General features: G+C 46.3%; 1 protein-coding gene across 1 annotated transcript in view; it reads left to right on the top strand.

Annotated features, from left to right (window-relative positions):
* The window catches only part of LOC144596671 (glycogen phosphorylase, brain form), a 65966-nt gene that overhangs the window by 30214 nt on the left and 15577 nt on the right, over window positions 1-20175 (top strand). The window contains exons 7-12 of the mRNA XM_078405312.1: window positions 7998-8080; window positions 9387-9530; window positions 10978-11070; window positions 13781-13927; window positions 16233-16396; window positions 19299-19413. Coding sequence (XP_078261438.1) covers window positions 7998-8080; window positions 9387-9530; window positions 10978-11070; window positions 13781-13927; window positions 16233-16396; window positions 19299-19413 — 746 coding nt within the window. The remainder of the gene's footprint in view (window positions 1-7997; window positions 8081-9386; window positions 9531-10977; window positions 11071-13780; window positions 13928-16232; window positions 16397-19298; window positions 19414-20175) is intronic.

The following is a 20175-nucleotide window of genomic DNA, read 5'->3' as shown; positions in this document are numbered from 1 at the left end:
GATCAAACATGATAGAATGGCGGAGTAGACTTGATGGGCCGATTGGCCTAATTCTGCTCCTATAACTTATGACCTTATGACTTTATGTGGAGAAGACAGGAGAATGGAGTTGAGGGAAATAATTCCCTTAGAGTTGAAAGTGGCCTAATTCTGCTCCTATAACTGAAGGAAAACGGAGCACCAGGAGAAAACCCATGCGGTCACAGGGAGAACATGCAAATTCCACACAGACGGCACCCGAGGTCAGGATCGATCCTGGGACTCTGGCGCTGTGAGGCAGCTGTGCCACTGTGCCACCCCCAAATCAGTTGGTCACCTGATCTTAAACCACCCCAATCCCATTTTCCCACCCCTGTCATCTAGCATTTCCATTCTAACTGCGCTTGTCCATTCCATTTGTCGAGGATGTGGAATTGTCATAGAGCTGTACAGCATAGAATCAGGCCCTTCGGCCCCGCTTGCTCATGCTGACCAAGACATCACATGGGTTAGTCTCATTTGCATGCATTTGGCCCCTATCCCTCTAAATCCTTCCTCACTCTCCTACACCTCAAATAAATTGTCATTATTGAATGAAATGTTTCTTAAACCTCAATTAAATTCTTGTTTTACTCATCATGAATACTTTTGTCTTTACTAAATGCGTCAAAAGAAATAGAAAAATATGCAATATTTTTCTTGAATTGCTATGATATTAATGTTTCATTACAAATTGCGGTAATGTTTGCATCTCTTTGAATTTATTATCGTGCATTTCCCACTGTTACACTGAAATTCTTACCCATCCAAAGACCAAATTAATTGTTTTAAATGTAGATTGATGGCTGGGACTCTAAAGAACAAACCTGCTTTTCCAGTTTTACGACAAATCTTTCATATCTGCACCTTAATTCCAAAGTTGGAGTTTGAATCCTAACCCCATCCCCATTCTCTCTTATCACAGTCAATCCCTCAGCTGGGCTAACCAGGATAGGAAGGGTTAGTTTAGTTACAGGACGGAAACAGGCCCTTCGGCTCACCGAGTCCACACTGACCAGCGATCCCCGCACATTAACTACATGCACTAGGGACAAGTTAACATTTATACCAAGCCAATTAACCTACAAACTTGTACATCTTTGGAGTTTGGGAGGAAATGGAAGATCTCGGAGAAATCCCACGCGATCTCAGGGAGAACATACAAACTCCATACAGACACCACCTGTAGTTGGGATCGAACCCGTGTCTCTGGCGCTGTAAGGCAGCAACTCTACTGCTGCACCACCGTGTGTAGAGGGCTTTAGACAAATGGGACTACCCAGTATGCCAACTTGGTCAGCATGAACAAGGTCGGCCGAAGGGCCTAATTTCGTGCTTGATGACTCTAACCTCCAAGTATTTTGCATTCCTTCAACTTTGGTCTCTCGTGGATTTACCCTATATTTCTTTCCACATCTTCCCCCCAAACACACACCCACACGCAGATAGACACACACACACACACACATGACACATGGTGCACCACCACACACACAACTTCCCATTGGCTTCCATCCATTTGATGTCTTGTTGTCACGCTCCATAATTTCCTCTGGACCTTTCCTTCTCTGTCTCTTCTTCAAAAGCTTCCACAAACCCCACTTTTCTAACTGTCATTTTGTCAGCTCAAAAACACAAAGTGCTGGAGGAACTCAGCGGGTCAGGCAGCATCTGTGAAGGGAATGGGCAGATGGGATTTCGGTTTGGGACCCTTCAGACCCTATAATTTGCCTGGCCTTGCCCTCGCTTTCACCTGTCTTTTCCAGCTTTCTTCCCCCCCATTCTATCTGAAGAAGGGTAAAAAACCAGAGGTCATAGGTTTTAGGCGAGAGGGAAAAGATTTAATAAGAACATGAGGGACAACTTTTTCACACAGAGGGTTGTGTGCATATGGAATGAGCCGCTAGAGGAAGTGGTTGAGGCAGGTACTATAACAATGTTTTAAAGACACTTTGACAGATACATGGATAGGAAAGGTTTGGAGGGAAATGGGCCAAAAGCGGGCAAGTGGGACTCGTGTAGAAGGGCCGAAGGGAGTGGAGTTGCTACCTCACTGCACCAGAGGCCTGGGTTAGATCCTGACCTCGGGTGCTGTCTGTGCGGAGTTTGCACGTTCTTCCTGTGACTGCCTGGGTTTCCTCTGGGTGCTCCATTTTCCTCCCACATTCCAAAGACATGTGGGTTTGTAGGTTATTTGGCTTCTGTGAATTCCCCTCTCGTGTGCAGGAGAGAACTAGTGCACGGGTGATCACCATTCAATCATCAGCCATGAGTGAATGGTGGAGTAGACTCCATGGGCTGTGTGTCCTAATTCTGCTCCTCTGACGTATGAATCTGGTTGGCGCAGACTTGGGGGGCCTGTTTCCGTGCTGTATCTCTAAGCTAAATTAAACTAAGTGACAATAAGAAACCTTGACCTGTAAATGTTATAAAGTGGCGACCTCTTTTGGTGCTGTTAGTTCACTGTAAGACCAAAGGCAGATATTACGCAGTCTCCGTTCATGCTGTTAGTGCATCACAATGAACTGTTGCTGCTTCCACCTTGTCTGTTCTTCTCCTAATATGGTGCTTTGAGAGAGGGTGGCTGGGAGGTTCTGCTGTGCAGCTCATAAACCTGACCACTTCTGGCACGGTCTCACAAACCCTTTGCAGCAGAACCCTTTCGTCACAAGCTGGGTATAATAATACAAGGAATGCAATAACAAAGTGTAGATTTTTCAGCTCGATAGATTTGAAAATAAATTGATTGTTTTTGTGTGTGACCCCTATCGGAGCAAATGTTGTTCGTTGCCTAAGACAACTGCAGTTCTTTAGTGGGAGCTGCTCAATAGAATCGCTGTGACCACAGCTAGTGTGTGTGAACGATTAATTACTTTATTTGCCAATGACCTAGTGCTGATGACTCAAGAAATAAGGGTCAACAAGGAATTTAAAGGCAAGGCATGCAGAACACAGAACAGTACAGCACAGGAACGGGCCCTTCGGCCCACAATGTTTGTACCAAATATAATGCAAAGTTAAACTGATCTCATCTGCCTGTGCATGATCTATATCCCTCTGTTCCCTGCACTTCCATGTGACAGTCAGAACTTTTGACTGAGGCTGGAAATGCCCATCAATAGAAGGCAAAGCTTTAAGGTGAGAGGGGCATAGTTTAATGGAGCCGTGTGGGCTCCATTAAACCTTACACAGAGAATGGTGGGGACCTGGAACACGGGGCACAAAAGATAATGCTGTTAAACGTCCCCACCATTCTCTGTGTCAAGTTTAATGGAGCCTGCACGGGTCCATTAAACTTTGCCCCTCACCTTAAAACTACGCCCTCTACTGATGGGCATTTCCACCCTGGGTCAATGGTTCTGACTGTCTACCCTATCGATGCCCCTCTTAAGTTTATCATCTCCCCTCAGCCTCCGCCATTCCAGAGAAAGGCACAATAACAAAAGTGATTGCTAGAGCTGCAAAGTGTGTGAAGTGACTTGTGTGGATTATTATAAATCAACACAAACTTTAATATGGAGACACAAGGAACTGCAGATGCTGGAACCAGAGGGAGGGATATGGGTGGAAGGAGATGGGGGGGAGGGAGGTAGGTGTGTGGGGGGGGGGTAGGTGTAGAGGGGGGGATAAAAAGGAAATGGGGGATAGAAGGTGAGTGTACGGAGGATTATAATGGGGCAAATCTGAGCATCTTGATGTTGGGGAAACTGTTGAGGAGGCAGCTGGCCAGAGTTCCTGTTAACAAACTAACAACTGCAAAGGATGGTGGCACTAAAGAGGCAAAATACTCGGGGAACAGCCAGCTTCATCTTGAGTTTGTACAAGTAGCTGGGAAGGTTACAAATATCCTACCATTAATCTACCAAAGTTCCTCATCATTTTATAAGACATAAAGGAAACAAGAGAACAATGAAATGATTTGTTAATAGAACGTAGAACAGCACAGGAACAGGCCGTCCAGCCCACAATGTCTGTGACGAACATGATACCAAGATAAACCCATTTCCTCTGGTTGCACCAGATCCATATCCCTCCATTCCCAGCATATCCATGTGCCTATCTAAAAGCTTCTAAAATGCCACTCTTGTATCTGCCTCCACCGCCACCCCTGGCAGTGTGTTCCAGGCACACACCACACACCTTTCTCTGAATAAAACAAAAACCACAAAACTTGTCCCGCACACCTTTAAACTTTGCCCCTCTCACCTTAAAGCTATGCCCTCTCGTCTTTTCAACCCTATTCTTGGAAATTAAGGTCAAAGTGACTGAATACCTTAAAGCTGGTTGATCCGAGAGAGATTGATAGCATGAATTTGAGAAGATTAAAATGATGAACCTGTGAATTATTTACATGGATTTCTGCAGACATCTGATAGCTTTATGTAGTTGATACTTCTGGCACTGATGTCAAATGATTTACTTGATAGGAAATTGGCTGAATGGCAAGACAAGGAAAGGATAATGGGCAGAGTGGCAGAGTGAGAAAATCAAGTATCCAGATTTGCTGATACCACAAAACTTGACAACATTGTAAAGAGTGCTGACAGAAGCATTGAAGGGTGGGCGGCACAGTGGTGCAGCTGGTGGGGCTGCTGCCTCCCACTGCCAGAGACCTGGGTTTGATCCTGACCGCATGTGCTGTCTGTGCGGAGTTTGCATGTTCTCCCTTTGACCATTGGGGCTTCCTTCGGGTGCTCTGGTTGCCTCCCACATCCCAAAAACGTGCAGGTTTGTAGGTTAATTGGCCCTCTGTAAATTGCCCCTAGTGTGTAGGGAGTGGATGAGAAAGTGAGATAACATAAAACTAGTTTGAACAGTGATCAGTGAAATTTTTACTTGCCACAGCTTTAGAGGCCCGTTAACGCAATAACACACTGATAAATATAGAATATTCAATAATACAATTTACTAACAATCAATAATACAAGATAACCGGACCATAATAGTGCAAAAACCGATATCAGTAGAAACCAAAAGTCTATAGTGGATCATAGTCAGTGTTGTGCTGTGTTCAAAAGCCTGATGATTGCTGGGATCAAGCTGCTCTTGAACCAGGTCACTGTTTTCAGACTCCTGTACCTTCTTCCCGATGGTAGCAGCGAGACGAGAGCATGGCCAGGATAGTGTGAATCTTTGATGATACTGGCTGGCATTTTGAGTCGGTGTCTCCAGTAGATCCCTTCGATGGTGGGGAGGTCAATACCCGTGATGGACCAGGCAGTGTCCACCACTCTCTGTAATCTCCTTCAGCTCCTCTCCAAACCCGTGGAACCTGGAGTCAGCACTCCCCTCTGCAACTGGATCCTCGACTTCATGACCCAACCGGCCCATATCAATGAGGGTAGGATAGTACGATAGGATGATATCGCAAATCATCCTCTACGATAATCTGCAACACTGGTGCCTTGCAGAGGTGCGTTCTCAGCCCCCTTCTATACTCCTTGTACACCCACAACTGTGCAGCGAAATACCATCCCAACTCAATTTACAAATTTGCGGCCAATACCACCATAGTGGGCCGGTTATCAAATAATGACGGGCACAGGAAAGAGAAATGAGAACCTGGTAACTTGGTGCCAAGACAGCAACCTTTCCCTCAATGTCAGCAAGAGTGATTGACTTCAGGAAGCGAAGCGGTACACATACCCCAGTTTTGCATTGACGCTGTCGAAGTAAAGATTGATGGTGCCAAAGTAAAAATAGTTGAAAGCTTCAAGTTCTTAGGAATAAATATCTCCAGCAACCTCCTCGAGCAGCCAAATCAAAGCAATGGCCAAGAAAGCACACCAATGCCTCTACCTCCATAGAAGGTTTAAGAAGTTTGGCATTTCCCCAAAAACCTTCACCAACTTCTACAGATGCACTGGGATGCATCACAGCATGGTTTGGGAACAGCCTCAACCAAGAACACAAGAAATTGCAGAGAATTGTGGACGTAACCCAGACCATCACTCAAACCAACTTCCCTTCCATTGACTCCATCTACACCTTGGGCTGCCTCGGCAAGGCCACCAGCATAATCAAGGACCGGTCTCGCCCCGGTCACTCCCTCTACTCCCCTCTCCCAGCGGGCAAGAGGTATGGAAGTATGAAGACACACATCGCCAGACCCTGGGGCAGTCTCTTCCCAGCTGTTATCAGGCAACTGAACCATCCTTTCACCAACTAGAGAGCGGGCTTGACCTACCATGTACCTCATTGGTGACTTTTAAACTAACTTTAATCGGACTTTTCTAGACTTTATCTTGCACTAAACATTATTCCCTTTATCCTCTTTCTGTACACTGTGGACAGCTTGATTGTAATTATGTATTGTCTTTCCGCTGAGTGGATAGAACGCAACAAAAAGCTTTTCACTCTACCTCGGTACATGTGACAATAATAAATTAAACTAAACGACTTCATTCCTTGGCATTCGAGTTACTGAACAACAAATTAGTACTCTGTTTACTGGTACTTAGTAAGTTAAGGTGTGGTTGGACTAAGATCAAAGTGGGGAGTAAATAAAGATAAAGTATTTGTGCTGGGAGGGAAATAGAGTAGGAATGTACTAACAAAATGTACTAAACCTGCAGCGAATGGTAGATGTTTGGAATACTCTGACTATCAATTAATTTTTGATCTGTATTTGATCTATTTTTGTTAACCCAAGGTATGAAGAAATGTGAGAAAAGCAAAGATAAATTTAGAAACAAGGAACTGCAGATGCTGATTTACAAAAAAGACACAAAGTGTCAGAGTACCTCAGCGGGTCAGGCCGCGTCTCTGGGGAACATGGATGTGTGGTTCAGAATGATTGTAGGGGGTAGGTTAGAAAGCTGGAAGAGAGAAGGGGCAGGACAAAGCTTGGCGGGTGATAGGTGGATACAGGTGAGGAGGGTTTTTGATAGGCAGATGGTTAGACAAAGACCAGGTTTAAGTTGAGTGGGGAGAGATTTAAGAGGGACCTCGGGGGCAATATCTTCTCTCAGATGGCAGTGTGTGTCTGGACCGAGTTGCCAGAGAAAGTTCGTGTTGTGCAGTGTTCTAGCGCCAGATGTTTGCTGGGTAGAAGCTGTTCTTGAACCTGGAGGTCAGAGTTTACAGGCTCCTGTAACTTGTTCCCGATGGTAACTGCAGGTTGAGACCGTGGCAAGGGAGGTGTGGGTCTTTGATGCTGGCTGACTTTTTGAGGCAGTGCCTCCTGTAGACAGGGAATAGGTTGCTGGCTTACAGACACCAGCATCACTATAAGACAAGTGTAACATATGACTAACTGTATAATCAGCGTACAAAAGATACTTTGGTTACAATTCAGCTGCCCAACAGTGCCAGAGACACTGGTTCGATCCTGACCTCAGGTGCTGACTTAGTGGAGTTTGCACGTTCTCTGTGTGACCGGCTGGGTTTCCTCCGGGTGCTCCGGTTTCCTCCAAATCCCAAAGACGTGATCAGGTTTGTAGGTTTGCTCCTAGTGTGTAGGGAGTGGATGAGAACGGGGGATAGCATTGAACTAGTGTGAATGGGGGATCGATGGTCGGCAGGGACTCGGTGGGCCGAAGGGCCTGTTTCCATGCTGTATCTTTAAACTAAACTGAACTGGTTGAAGGGAAAGAGGTGAGATTTTTGAGTAGTGTGCAGAAAATGCCACCAATGACAGTACAGCCCTGTCCCTGTCCTGCACCGGTACATTAGGCTCTGACACCTGAGATCAGAGACCCACCAATGGAGGGGGCAGGTCACAGCAGGCTTTAGACAACACAAAGTGCTGGAGTAACTCAGCAGGTCAGGCAGCTTCTCTGGACAACATGGATAAGTGACATTTCGGGTCAGGACCCTTCCTCAGACTGATTGTAGAGGGCCATGATGATGAAACTGTCTCATCATCTGCATCTGCAGTTCGTGGTTTCCACACATCCGACTTTACTCTGACTGTGCAGAAACGATGCTCAATTTCTATCGATTTTGAATGAGATAATTTGTGTGTTTTCTTTTAATAGTCAACACCGGTGACTACATCCAGGCGGTGTTGGATCGAAACCTGGCTGAGAATATATCCCGAGTCCTCTACCCCAATGACAATGTAAGTCTGCCAAGGAAGGCCCTGCCCTCGCTGGAGGTTCCATGAAGACATCTTTTAACAAATCTGTTTCCAGTAAAGGTGAACGTTGAGCTGTCAGGACATAGCAGAAACCAAACTAGCCTGGAGACTTATTTCAACCGGGCACTCACATTCTACTGTGAGTGATTTTCCCTGCCTCCCCCTACCCCATCCTCCTGTGCACACACAACTCCCATTTCCAAACTCCCTTCAGAAATGTCACTGTAGTCCTAGTAACTCGTTACCCACAATCCCTGGGTACAGAAGCCTTCTGACATTGGGAAATCTTTCCTGTACCTAAAACACTCTCCAAATCCATATTACCCTGAAATGCACCATAGTTAATTTGTAAATTGGAGACACAAGGAACTGCAGATGCTGGAATCTTTATCAAAACACAAAGTGCTGGAGGGACTCAGCGGGTCAGGCAGCATCTGTGGAGGGAACAGACAGGCGATTTTCGGGTTGGAACCCTGCTTCAGGCTGATCGTATCTGAAGATCTAACCCTGACCCTGCTTCAGTTAGGAGGCTCCTAGCCCTGTGGGCAGATGGGCCTGTTCCTGTGCTGTGCTGTTGAGTGTTGTGTCTCCCTGGTGTTGATGGCACTGGCTCTCCACTGCCATGGAAGGGCGATCACTAAACCACCACATCTTGTAAATTCACCAAACAATGCCTGGAATACCAGCCCAGGAGATGGAGTAAGAAACAGAGTTTCAAGATGCAACGGAGTGCCAAGAACAGTGATAATAGATTCACCAGATGGTGATCTACCTGAAGGGGTGGGTTCTGGCCACATTATACCCCACCTCCACTACCTTCTCATATCTTGCCTGCCCGTCAGCCGGTACTCCCACCACTGCTTGGAGATGTTTTTAATTGTTTGAATTTATTGAAAGATATAGCATGGCAACTGGCCCTTCAGCCCACTGAATCCACGCCGACCATCGACACCCGTTCACATTAGTTCTATGTTGTCCCACTTTCTCATCCAGTCCTTACACACTAGAGACAATGTACAAAGGGTTAATTAACCCCACAAACCCACGCATCTTTGAGATGTGGGAGGAAACCAGAGCACCCGGAGGAAACCCATGTGGTTACAGGGAGAACGTGCATACCCCACACAGACAGAACATGAGGTCAGGATGGAAATCAGGTCTCTGGTGCTGCGAGACAGTGGCTCTACCAGCTGCGTCACCGAGGCACCTTTGGGATTCTGTTGTTCTTTGAGTGCAATCTTTGCTTATTGTGGATAATGATGGCACTAACTAACTTAAACCTATTCAGTTTTTCGAGGGCAAGGAGTTGCGTCTGAAGCAGGAATACTTTGTGGTAGCCGCCACCCTTCAGGACATCATCCGTCGCTTCAAGTCTTCCAAGTTTGGCTGCCGCGATCCAGTCCGTACCTCATTTGAAACCTTCCCAGAAAAGGTAATGTTCCCACGGATGGAGAATTAGTAGAATTTATCTGCACGGGAATGTAATTGCATCTGTTGTTTGGTTCAAGTTATATAGGGTGGGGGTAAAGGTGTTCAGTTAGAAATACAGAGTGGAAATAGGCCCTTTAGCCCACCGAGTCTGCGCCAATCAGCGATTCCTCATACACTAGCACTATCCTACACACGAGGGACAATTTGCAGAAGCCAAATAACCCAGAAGTTCAGTGTAGTTTAGAGATAAAGCGCAGAAACAGGCCCTTCGGCCCACCGAGTCCGTGCCGACCAGCGATTCCTCATACACTAGCACTATCCTACACATGAAGCACAATTTACAATTTACAGAAGCCAATTAACCTACAAACTGGTACGTCTTTGAAGTGTGGGAGGAAACCAGAACACCCGGAGAAAACCCACGCAGTCACTGGGATAACAGACAAACTCCGTACATACAACACCCACAGTCATGATCGAATCCAGGTCTCTGGGGCTGTAAAGCAGCAACTCTACTGCTGCGCCAACGTGTAAGAACATTTCAGGAGCAATTTTTGTTACAATGTCAGAAAGTGTGAGCCATGTTGAAGATGCAGCTCGAAGTTCTGTATCTCTAAACTAAACAGCAAGAGCTGCCCTCCGGGGCAATCTTTTCCATCAGAGGGCAGTCCGTATCTGGAATAAGCTGCTAGAGGAACCAATAAAAGTGGATACAGTTACCATGTTTAAAAAACATTTGGACAGATTTATGGATTGGAAGGGTTGAGTGGGATATATGAAGCCAAATGGGACTAGCCCAGATGTTGCCTCTGCAAGGTCTTCCAAATCCATAGCAAGATGGACAAACCAAAGTCAACACCTTCTCCCAGACCAACAGCCAACGTCAAGACTCCACCAACTCCATTGGGAAATCCAACACCAGGTTAGAGTCATAGAGTCACACAGCACGGAAACGAGCCCTTCGGCCCAACTCATCCATGCCCACCAAGATGTTCCATCTACACTCGTCCCACCTGTCCGCGTTTGGCCCATATCCCTCTAAACCTTTCCTTTCCATGTACCTGTCCAAGTGTTTTTTAAATCCCTCTGACCTCTTCCTCCCCCCCCCCCCGTTCCCTTCCTCTGTCAGTGGAGCGGGTTTGATCACTGAACCACACGTTGGCAGCAAGGGCTCGCTCAGCAGTGGGGCAGGATGCATGAATAAGGGATTGTTTAGAAGCTGCAATGAATCAACCTGCTTGCTGTTGGGCTGAAGGCTCCTTGCCAAATCGGATTCAATGATCAATCTGTGAGATCGGTACCTGCTGAGATCTCATCATGATGGTGACACAAAATCAATGAAGGGAACAAAAGAGCAATTTGCCTATATAAATTATTTCTTATGGCCTTGAGTGCTCTGAAGCAGTCGTCGTGCAGTCAGTGCTAATGTTGATGTTGCTCTTTCACAGGTGGCCATCCAGCTCAATGACACCCACCCTGCTCTTGCCATTCCTGAGCTGATGAGGATCCTGGTGGATGTGGAGAAGTTAGAGTGGGATAAGGTACCGTCTTCACAACTATTTTCCAGTTAATATGAAGCGACTCCCCCATCACTCTGCAGCAACAAAACAGACCTTTCGTAATACCTTTAGTTGAGATCTACAGCATGGAAACAGGCCCCCTCGGCCCACCGAGTCCGTGCCGACTATCCATCACCCGTTCACACTAGTTCTGTGTTATTCCACTTTCTCATCCACTCCCTACACACTCTGGGCAATTTACAGAGGCCAGTTAATCTACAAACCCACAAGTCTTTGGGATGTGGGAGGAAACCTGAGCACCCGGTGGAAACCCACGCGGTCACAGGGAGAACGTATAAAACTCCACAAACAGACAGCATCCATGGTCAGGACTGAACCCGGGTCCCTGGCACAGTGAGACAATTGCTCTACCTGCTGCCCTACAGCTGCCTATCCTGCAGATGCCTCAGAGAAACATTTTCAGTCAAAATCTAGCATTGGACAAAGCTATATTGTGTAAGATAATCAAAAGCCTGATCCAAGAGGTGTGAGTGTGACTTATATTAGGGGGCATGAAGAGGCTTAGTTCTTTAACAAAGCAGTCTGAGATTGAATCAATAGAAAGTTCTGGTAGGTTTAATAGGATTGCACAATCTTTTTACCCCAGGTTAGGGGAAGCAAAAAACAGAATGCATAGGTTTAAGTGAGAGAGGAAAGATTTAATAGGAACCTGAGACAACTATTTTACTCAGAGGGGGCAGGGCAGGGGGGAATATGGAACGAGCTGCTAGAGGAGGTAGTTGAGGCAGTTACTATAACAGCATTTAACATGATATTGTGCTGGAGAACTCAGCGGGTTAGGCAGCTTCTCTGGAGAACATGAATAAGTGATATCTTCAGACTGAAAAACGGTCCCCTCCCAAAATGGCACCTATCCATTTTCTCCAGAAATGCTGCCTGACCCACTCCAGCACTTTGTCTTTTTTTTTGTTGTAAACCAGCATCTGCAGTTCCTTGTTTCAACAGATAAAAGACATTTGGACATATACATGGACAGGAGAGGTTTAGAGGGATATGGGCCAAACACTGGCAAATGTTGTAAGAAAGAACTGCAGATGCTGGTTTAAATTGAAGGTAGACACAAAATGCTGGAGTAACTCAGCGGGACACGCACCATCTCTGAAGAGAAGGAATGGGTGACGTTTCGGGTCGAGACCCTTCTTCAGACTGTCTCGTCCCAAAACGTTACCCATTCCTTCTCTCCAGAGATGCTGCCTGTCCCGCTGAGTTACTCCAACATTTTGTGTCTACCACTGGCAAATGGGATTAGGTTAGATGGAATATTTTGGTCTGCATGGACAAATCGTGCCGAGGTCCTGTTCCCATGCTGTACAATGCCATAACTCTACTTATCCTAGAGCAACCAATTATTATTACTAATATCAGAATTAGGAGATTGGTGGGCAAAATTAAAGCACATGGTATTGGAGGTAGGGTACTGTCATGGATAGAAAATTGGTTGACAGACAGAAAGCAAAGAGTGGGGATAAATGGGTCCCTTTCAGAATGGCAGGCAGTGACTAGTGGGGTACCGCAAGGCTCGGTGCTGGGACCGCAGCTATTTACAATATACATTAATGACTTAGATAAAGGGATTAAAAGTACCATTAGCAAATTTGCAGATGATACAAAGCTGGGTGGCAGTGTGAACTGTGAGGAAGATGCTATGAGGTTGCAGGGTGACTTGCACAAGTTGTGTGAGTGGGCGGATGCATGGCAGATGTAGTTTAATGTGGATAAGTGTGAGGTTATCCACTTTGGTGGTAAGAATAGGAAGGCAGATTATTATCTGAATGGTGTCAAGTTAGGAAAAGGAGACGTACAACAAGATCTGGGTGTCCTAGTGCATCAGTCACTGAAAGGAAGCATGCAGGTACAGCAGGCAGTGAAGAAAGCCAATGGAATGTTGGCCTTCATAACAAGAGGAGTTGAGTATAGGAGCAAAGAGGTCCTTCTGCAGTTGTACAGGGCCCTAGTGAGACCACACCTGGAGTACTGTGTGCAGTTTTGGTCTCCAAATTTGAGGAAGAATATTCTTGCTATTGAGGGCGTGCAGCATGGGTTTACTAGGTTAATTCCCGGAATGGCGGGACTGTCGTATGTTGAAAGACTGGAGCGACTAGGCTTGTATACACTGGAATTTAGAAGGATGAGAGGGGATCTTATTAAGGGGTTGGACACGTTAGGGGTTGGACACGTTAGAGGCAGGAAACATGTTCCCAATGTTGGGGGAGTCCAGAACCAGGGGCCACAGTTTAAGAATAAGGGGTAGGCCATTTAGAACAGAGATGAGGAAAAACTTTTTCAGTCAGAGAGTTGTAAATCTGTGGAATTCACTGCCTCAGAAGGCAGTGGAGGCCAATTCTCTGAATGCATTCAAGAGAGAGCTAGATAGAGCTCTTCAGGATAGCGGAGTCAGGGGGTATGGGGAGAAGGCAGGAACGGGGTACTGATTGAGAATGATCAGCCATGATCACATTAAATGGCGGTGCTGGCTCAAAGGTCCGAATGGCCTCCTTCTGCACCTATTTTTTATTGTCTATCATAATGATCAATTTAAATTATCCGTTTACATGTGGCGAAGTGAACCATGTGGGGAAGAGGGCTGGTCCAGAGTTTCCCTGACTCCTGACCACACTCCACCAGCCACACTATACCATACGTCATTCACACTGCCACTTGTTGTTAAAAGGCTTGGGATGTAACGATCCAGACCTGTGCTTACACCAACCACACCGTGCTGCCCGAGGCTCTGGAACGCTGGCCCGTCCATATGTTTGAGAGACTTCTGCCCAGGCACCTGCAGATCATCTACAAAATCAACCAGATACATCTGGATGTGAGTAATATTCCAGTTGTTTTCATGCCCCTCTCTGCCTTCTCGAACCCATGAGGACATTGGATTTTGTCTCTGGAACTGATGTATTGTAATGCTGAGAACTATCTTCTGCATTCTGTATCTGCCCCTTTGCTTTTCCTGTTGTTTGTGAGTTGACTTGATTGTATCCATGTCTAGTATTAACTGATCTGCTTAGAAAGCATGCAAAACAAAGCTTTTCACTGTACCCCGGCACATTCAAGATTCAAGAGATTCACGATTCAAGATATCTTTATTTGTCATCCAAAAAACAATTTTTTTGGACGAAATTTAGTCACCCACAGTCCAATAATAAAAGCAATAAAACAAGCAAATTACACAACCCCAACCAACACACAAAAAAAAGAAACATCCATCACAATGAGTCTCCTCTAGTCCCCTCCTCACTGTGATGGAAGGCCAGAATATCTTTTCCCTTCCCCTGCCGTCTTCTCCCGCGGCCAGGCTGGTGTCGTTGCCACGTTCCATGCCGTGCCGGACGGTGAAGGGTCCGCGGCGGGCCGACCCAAGCCCCGCGATCCGGTGCGGGCGAACACGCTGTCGCTGCCGCTGTTGTGCTAACCCTAACCCTAATGCATCTGACAATAATAAATTCAAACCCAAACCTAAAGAATTAAATCAGTTGTTAACATCAAATTAATGTCATGTAATATTGTGTTACAGTTGTTTTCCTAAGATATCTCATCGATTGCGAACCATTGTTTTATGTAAATGCTGAGAAAGAGTTCATAACTCCAATCTTAACAGGAATCTGTGTCTGTTTTAAACGGGAGACTGCTTTCTGACATTAATTTAAGCCTGGGAGATACAAGAAACAGCAGGTGCTTGAATGTTGAGTAAAGCACACAGTGCTGGAATAATTCAGCGGGTCAGGCAGGATTTGTAGAGAACATGTACAGATGAGGTTTTGGGTTGAGACCTTTCATTGAATCTATTATCTATTCATAAGATAGACACAAAATGCTGGAATATCTATATACAGAATACAGGAATACAGAGCTTTTATTGTCATTCGATACCGAGATACCGAACGAAATTACATTTTCCAGCAGTCACAGAATACAAAAAAAAAGAACACAAGACGCACGACCCCAACACAAACATCCATCACAGTGACTCCAAGCACCCCCTCACTGTGATGGAAGGCAACAAAACTTCCTCTCTCTTCCCCCCACGCCCACGGACAGACAGCTCGACCCCTACCGAGGCGACCGACCCGCACAGCCCCTGCAAGGGGATGGAAGTCCCCGCGGCCGTGCCGCACCGAGCGCTGAAACGTCCCGCGGCCGTACCGGGCGATTGAAGGGCCCTGCGGCCGAGCCGCACCGGCGATGTTAAGTCCCGCGGCCGCGCCGGGCACTGTTAAGTCCCGCAGCCGAGCCGCGCCGGGCGATGGAAGGCCCCGCGGCCGAGCCGAGCCGCGCCGGGTGCTGTTAAGTCCCGCGGCCGAGCCGCCCCGGGCGATGGAAGGCCCCGCGGCCGAGCCTCGCCCCGAGGAAGAGACCTAAAAAAAGAAAGGTTTCCCCCACCCCACCCCACCCCACACCCCCCACACATACACAGCCAAAAACAAAAACCACCCCAACACCAACACACAAACAAAAAGGGAAAAAAGACAAACAGACTGGCAGCGAGCCGCAGCCGTTAGGCGCTGCCACACGTCAGCAGGTCAGGCAGCATCTCTGGCGAAAGGACCCTTCTTCAGACTTCAATTTCTTCCAACACGTCATCTATCCATGTTCTTCAGAGATGGAATGGATGGATGGAATACTTTATTGTCACACGTGACTAGGCACAGTGAAATTCTTTGCTTGCATACCCAATATATACCGTCTGACCCGCTGAGTTAATCCAGCGCTTTGTGTTAATTTAGCATGATGGCTGGAACTTGACAGGTTTCTCATTAGCAACCCATTCGGATATGAGAATTCTTTGCGTACAGCTACAGAATAGATTGGGAAAATACAGTCTTTTGCCCAGAGTAGGGGAATTGAACCAAATGACACAGGTTTAAGGTGATGGGGAAAAAATGTAATAGGAACCTGATGCGTAAGGTGGTGGGTGTATGGAACAAGCTGCCAGAGGAGATCAGAACATTTAAGAAACATTTGGACAGGTACATAGATATGATAGGGATATGGGCCAAATGCAGGCAGGTGGGACTAGTGCAGATGGGGCATCTTGGTTGTGTGGGCAAGTTAGGCCGAAGGGCCTGTTTCCTTGCTGTATGACTCTGACTAACCCAAGCCACACTGCTTGTTCCTAGAACGTTGCCACCACATATCCAGGGGATGTAGACCGTATGAAACGTATGTCGCTGATCGAGGAGGGAGACCCCAAGAGGATCAACATGGCACACCTGAGTGTTGTTGGGTCGCACGCCGTGAACGGGGTGGCGCGAATTCACTCGGAGATTGTGAAAAGAACCGTGTAAGTGGCTACAAAGCAAGGGCTGGCCTTGTCTGGAGCAAGGATTAACATGTTACCTATAGGCACAGGGTTCTGGTTTGGTGCTGGTTTACCAAAACAAGACACAAAGAGATACTGCATGGAAACCCACTGAGTCCTCACCGACCAGCTATCCCCGTGCACAAGCACTACCCTACAGACTAGGGACAATTCACAAGAGCCAATTAACCTACAAACCTGCACGCCTATGGAGTGTGAGGGGAAACCAGAGCACCTGGAGGAAACCTACGTGGTCACAGGGAGAACATACAAACTCCGTACAGACAGCACCCATAGTCAGGATTGAAACTGAGTCTCAGTCACTGTGAGGTAGCACCTCTACTGCTGCTCCACTGAGCTGCCCCAGTGTGCTGAAGTAACTCGGCGGGTCAGGCAGCATTCATGGAGAACATGGACAGGTGACGTTTCGGGTCAGGACCCTTCTTCAGACTGGGTGAAATGTTAGAAAGGAACTGTAGAATCTGGTTTACACCGAAGATAGGCAAGAAATGCTGGAGTAACTCAGTGAGACAGGCAGCATCTCTGGATAAAAGGAATGGGTGACGTTTCGGGTTGAGATCTTTATTCAGACTGGCCTTCTGAAGAAAGGTCTCGACACGCATTCCTTCTATCCAGAGATGCTGCCTGTCTCGCTGAGTTACTCCAGCATTTTGTGCCAATCATAATCATAATCATACTTTATTAGCCAAGTATGTTTTGCAACATACGAGGAATTTGTTTTGCCATACAATCATATCAATAAAAAGCAACAGAACACACAAAATACATTACTCAATCGTAGGTGAAATGTAACGTTAGGTCCAGCTGACGGTAGCACATGTTGTAAAAGGAGGTTCGATAAGGAGGTTCAGCTGAGAGGACAAGCTGAGCAGAACCAGACCCTTCTGAGTGATAAGGAACAGAGGAGTTGATATGAACTTTTGATGTGTTTTCAAGGTCATATACAATAACTTTTATGGACCAACCGCACGTGCTAAATATAAAAATGCTCGTTTAAAAATATATAATATGACCCAGTAGCACAGCTAGTAGAGCTGCTGCTTCACAGAGCCAGGCACCCAGGTTCAATCCTGACCTCGGGTGCTGTCTGTGTGGAGTGTGCACATTCTCCCTGTGACCGTTTCTCTGGTTTCCTCCCATATTCCAAAGGCGTGCGGGTATGTGGGTTAATTGGCCTCTTGTAAAAATTGCCCCCCGTGTGGAGGGATTTGGATGGCAAAGTGGGATAACATAGAACTAGTGTGAACAGGTGGTCTCGTTGGACTCGGTGACATAGAACTAGTGTGAACAGGTGGTCTCATTGGACTCGGTGGGCCGAAGGGCCTGTTTTCATTCTGTGTTCCTAAATTTAAAAATAAAACACTCTAGGTTGGCCCTATTTTAATACAGATTTTTACGGGTCATGACGCATTCTGCTGTCATTGCTAAATTGTGACACACTTTATCACTCGTCCATGGAACACTGACACTTGTTAAATAGATAAAGCAAAGAACTTGGCTTCGATTCAACCTGCAATTGTTGACTCAAAACAATTGCCAGGTGCTGGAGGAAGGTTGTAGTGTCAGGTGCATCGTGTTAGAAATGTATTTTAACGCAACAGGTTTTACCAGTTATCTCATTATGTAAATTGAGGACAATCTTTGCTGTCCTCTTGGCGAGATAGTGGAGGAAGTAAGCAGCTGCTTCAAGTTGAATCACCGCACCGACAGAAGTGTATAACATCATGAGGGGAATAGATAGGGTGAATGCTCAGCCTTTTACTCAGGGTAGGGGAATCAAGAACAAGAGGGCATAGGTTTAAGGTGAGAGGGGAAAGATTTAACAGGAACCCGAGGGGCAACTTTTTCCACACAGTGGTGGGTCTGTAGTAGTTGAGGGAGACTTGGATTACTTTCCCTTGAAAGCCAGAGGTTGAGGGGAGACCTGATAGAAGTATATATAAACATGCCAGGCATAGATAGGGTAGACAGTCAGAACCCTTTTCACAGGATAGAAATGTCAAAGACTAGAGGGCACAGCTTAAGGTGAGAGGGGCAAAGTTAAAGGGAGATGTGCAGGGCACATTTTTACACAGACGGTGGTGAGTGCCTGGAAAGCACTGCCGGGGGTTGGTGGTGAAGTCAGATACGATAGTAACATTTAAGAGACTTTTGTATAGTCACATGGATATGCAGGGAATGGAGGGGTATGGATCATGTGCAGGCATCATGTTTGACACAGATGTTGTGGGCCGAAGGGCCTGTTCCTGTGCTGTACCGTTTTATGTTCTTTGATAACAATATTAAAAACACAAATGGACAGGTACATGGATAGGAAAGGTTCAGGGGGAGATGTGCCAAACAAGGCAAATGGGACTATCTGAGGTGAACATATTGGCCCGAAGGGTCTGTGAATATGCTGTATAACTAGATTGTAGGTTTTCAGTGTGGGTGGCAGTGATCCTGTGCGATGAATTCATCTCCCTGGCTCTGAGCAAGCACCATCGTAGCCATGAATTAGATCAGTGATTGAGATTCTTTGCAGCTCACTTGACTGTGGAACCCATGAATAACTGGCCAACCGAGTCCACACCAACCCGTTCACACTCGTTCTATGTTATCCGATTTTCTCATACGCTCCCTACACACCAGGGGTAATTTACAGGAGCCAATTAACCTACAGACCCGCACGACTTTGGGATGTGGGAGGAAACAGAGCACCCGGAGGAAACCCACGAGGTCACAGGGAAAAAAGTGCAAACTCCACACTGACCACACCCAAGATCACGAGTGAACACGGGTCTCTGTCGGTGGGAGTCAGCGGCACCACTTGTGCCGCCCCTGCTCAGCTTGTTTCAGTTCTTGCTCTTTGCTTCTTTTCCAGATTTAAGGATTTCTACGAGCTTGAGCCGACGAAGTTTCAGAATAAGACCAACGGGATCACTCCGCGACGTTGGCTATTGCTGTGTAACCCCGGTTTGGCGGATATCATCGCTGAGGTGAGGGACTGCTGCTGACTCCTGAGATTGGCTGTGGCTACTGTGAAACACTGTGTGGGAGGGAATCTAGTGTCGTACCTGCACCCTGTATCTGACTTAACTTGGGGCCCAGCTCAGATTGGAACAGACACAAAATAAAACATCACTTAGATCAGTTGTGATTTCCTTGAACAAGTCGGTTTATTGAAGGTCTTAACAGTACAAACTGGAAACACTGAGTGAAACTAAAATGTTTCAAAGATTCACAGTTGCTATGGCATTTTTATTTTCTCATACAATGGTTACTTGTGCATTCTACATTTTTTGAATAAGCCATCATTGATCAATGTCTCTGAAACCTTTTGTCTTTCTCTAGAGTAACCTTATGTTTCCTGTTATCTTGAAAACCTCTCTTCCATTTACCTAACAAATGACCCCATTTCCTGAGCAGTTTTATTACCCTCAGAGTTTACAACCTCCAATGTTTATTTTAACTAAACCAGCTAAGTTGTGGAACCTAAACACCATGATAAATCCATTTATTACGTCAATAATATCCTTAAGTTCCTTATGTTGACCACTTTTCCATCATGCTTCCCCAGTATGTAAACCCTTGGTTTAAATACGTAACAAACACATTACTCATCTTCCTTATCATTTTCAAAATTCCCGACAACATTCGGAACCAATGGAAGAACACGAGTGTGAAATACTGGCTCGCCTCCTGCCTTCACAGAGGCTGCCTGACCTGCTAAGCATTTCTCAGAATTTTCTATTTTTATT

This window comes from Rhinoraja longicauda, chromosome 9 (genome assembly GCF_053455715.1).
Source record: "Rhinoraja longicauda isolate Sanriku21f chromosome 9, sRhiLon1.1, whole genome shotgun sequence".
Taxonomy (NCBI): domain Eukaryota; kingdom Metazoa; phylum Chordata; class Chondrichthyes; order Rajiformes; family Arhynchobatidae; genus Rhinoraja; species Rhinoraja longicauda.
The sequence above is the reverse complement of the archived record's forward strand: the minus strand, read 5'-3'. Positions and strand labels throughout refer to the sequence as shown.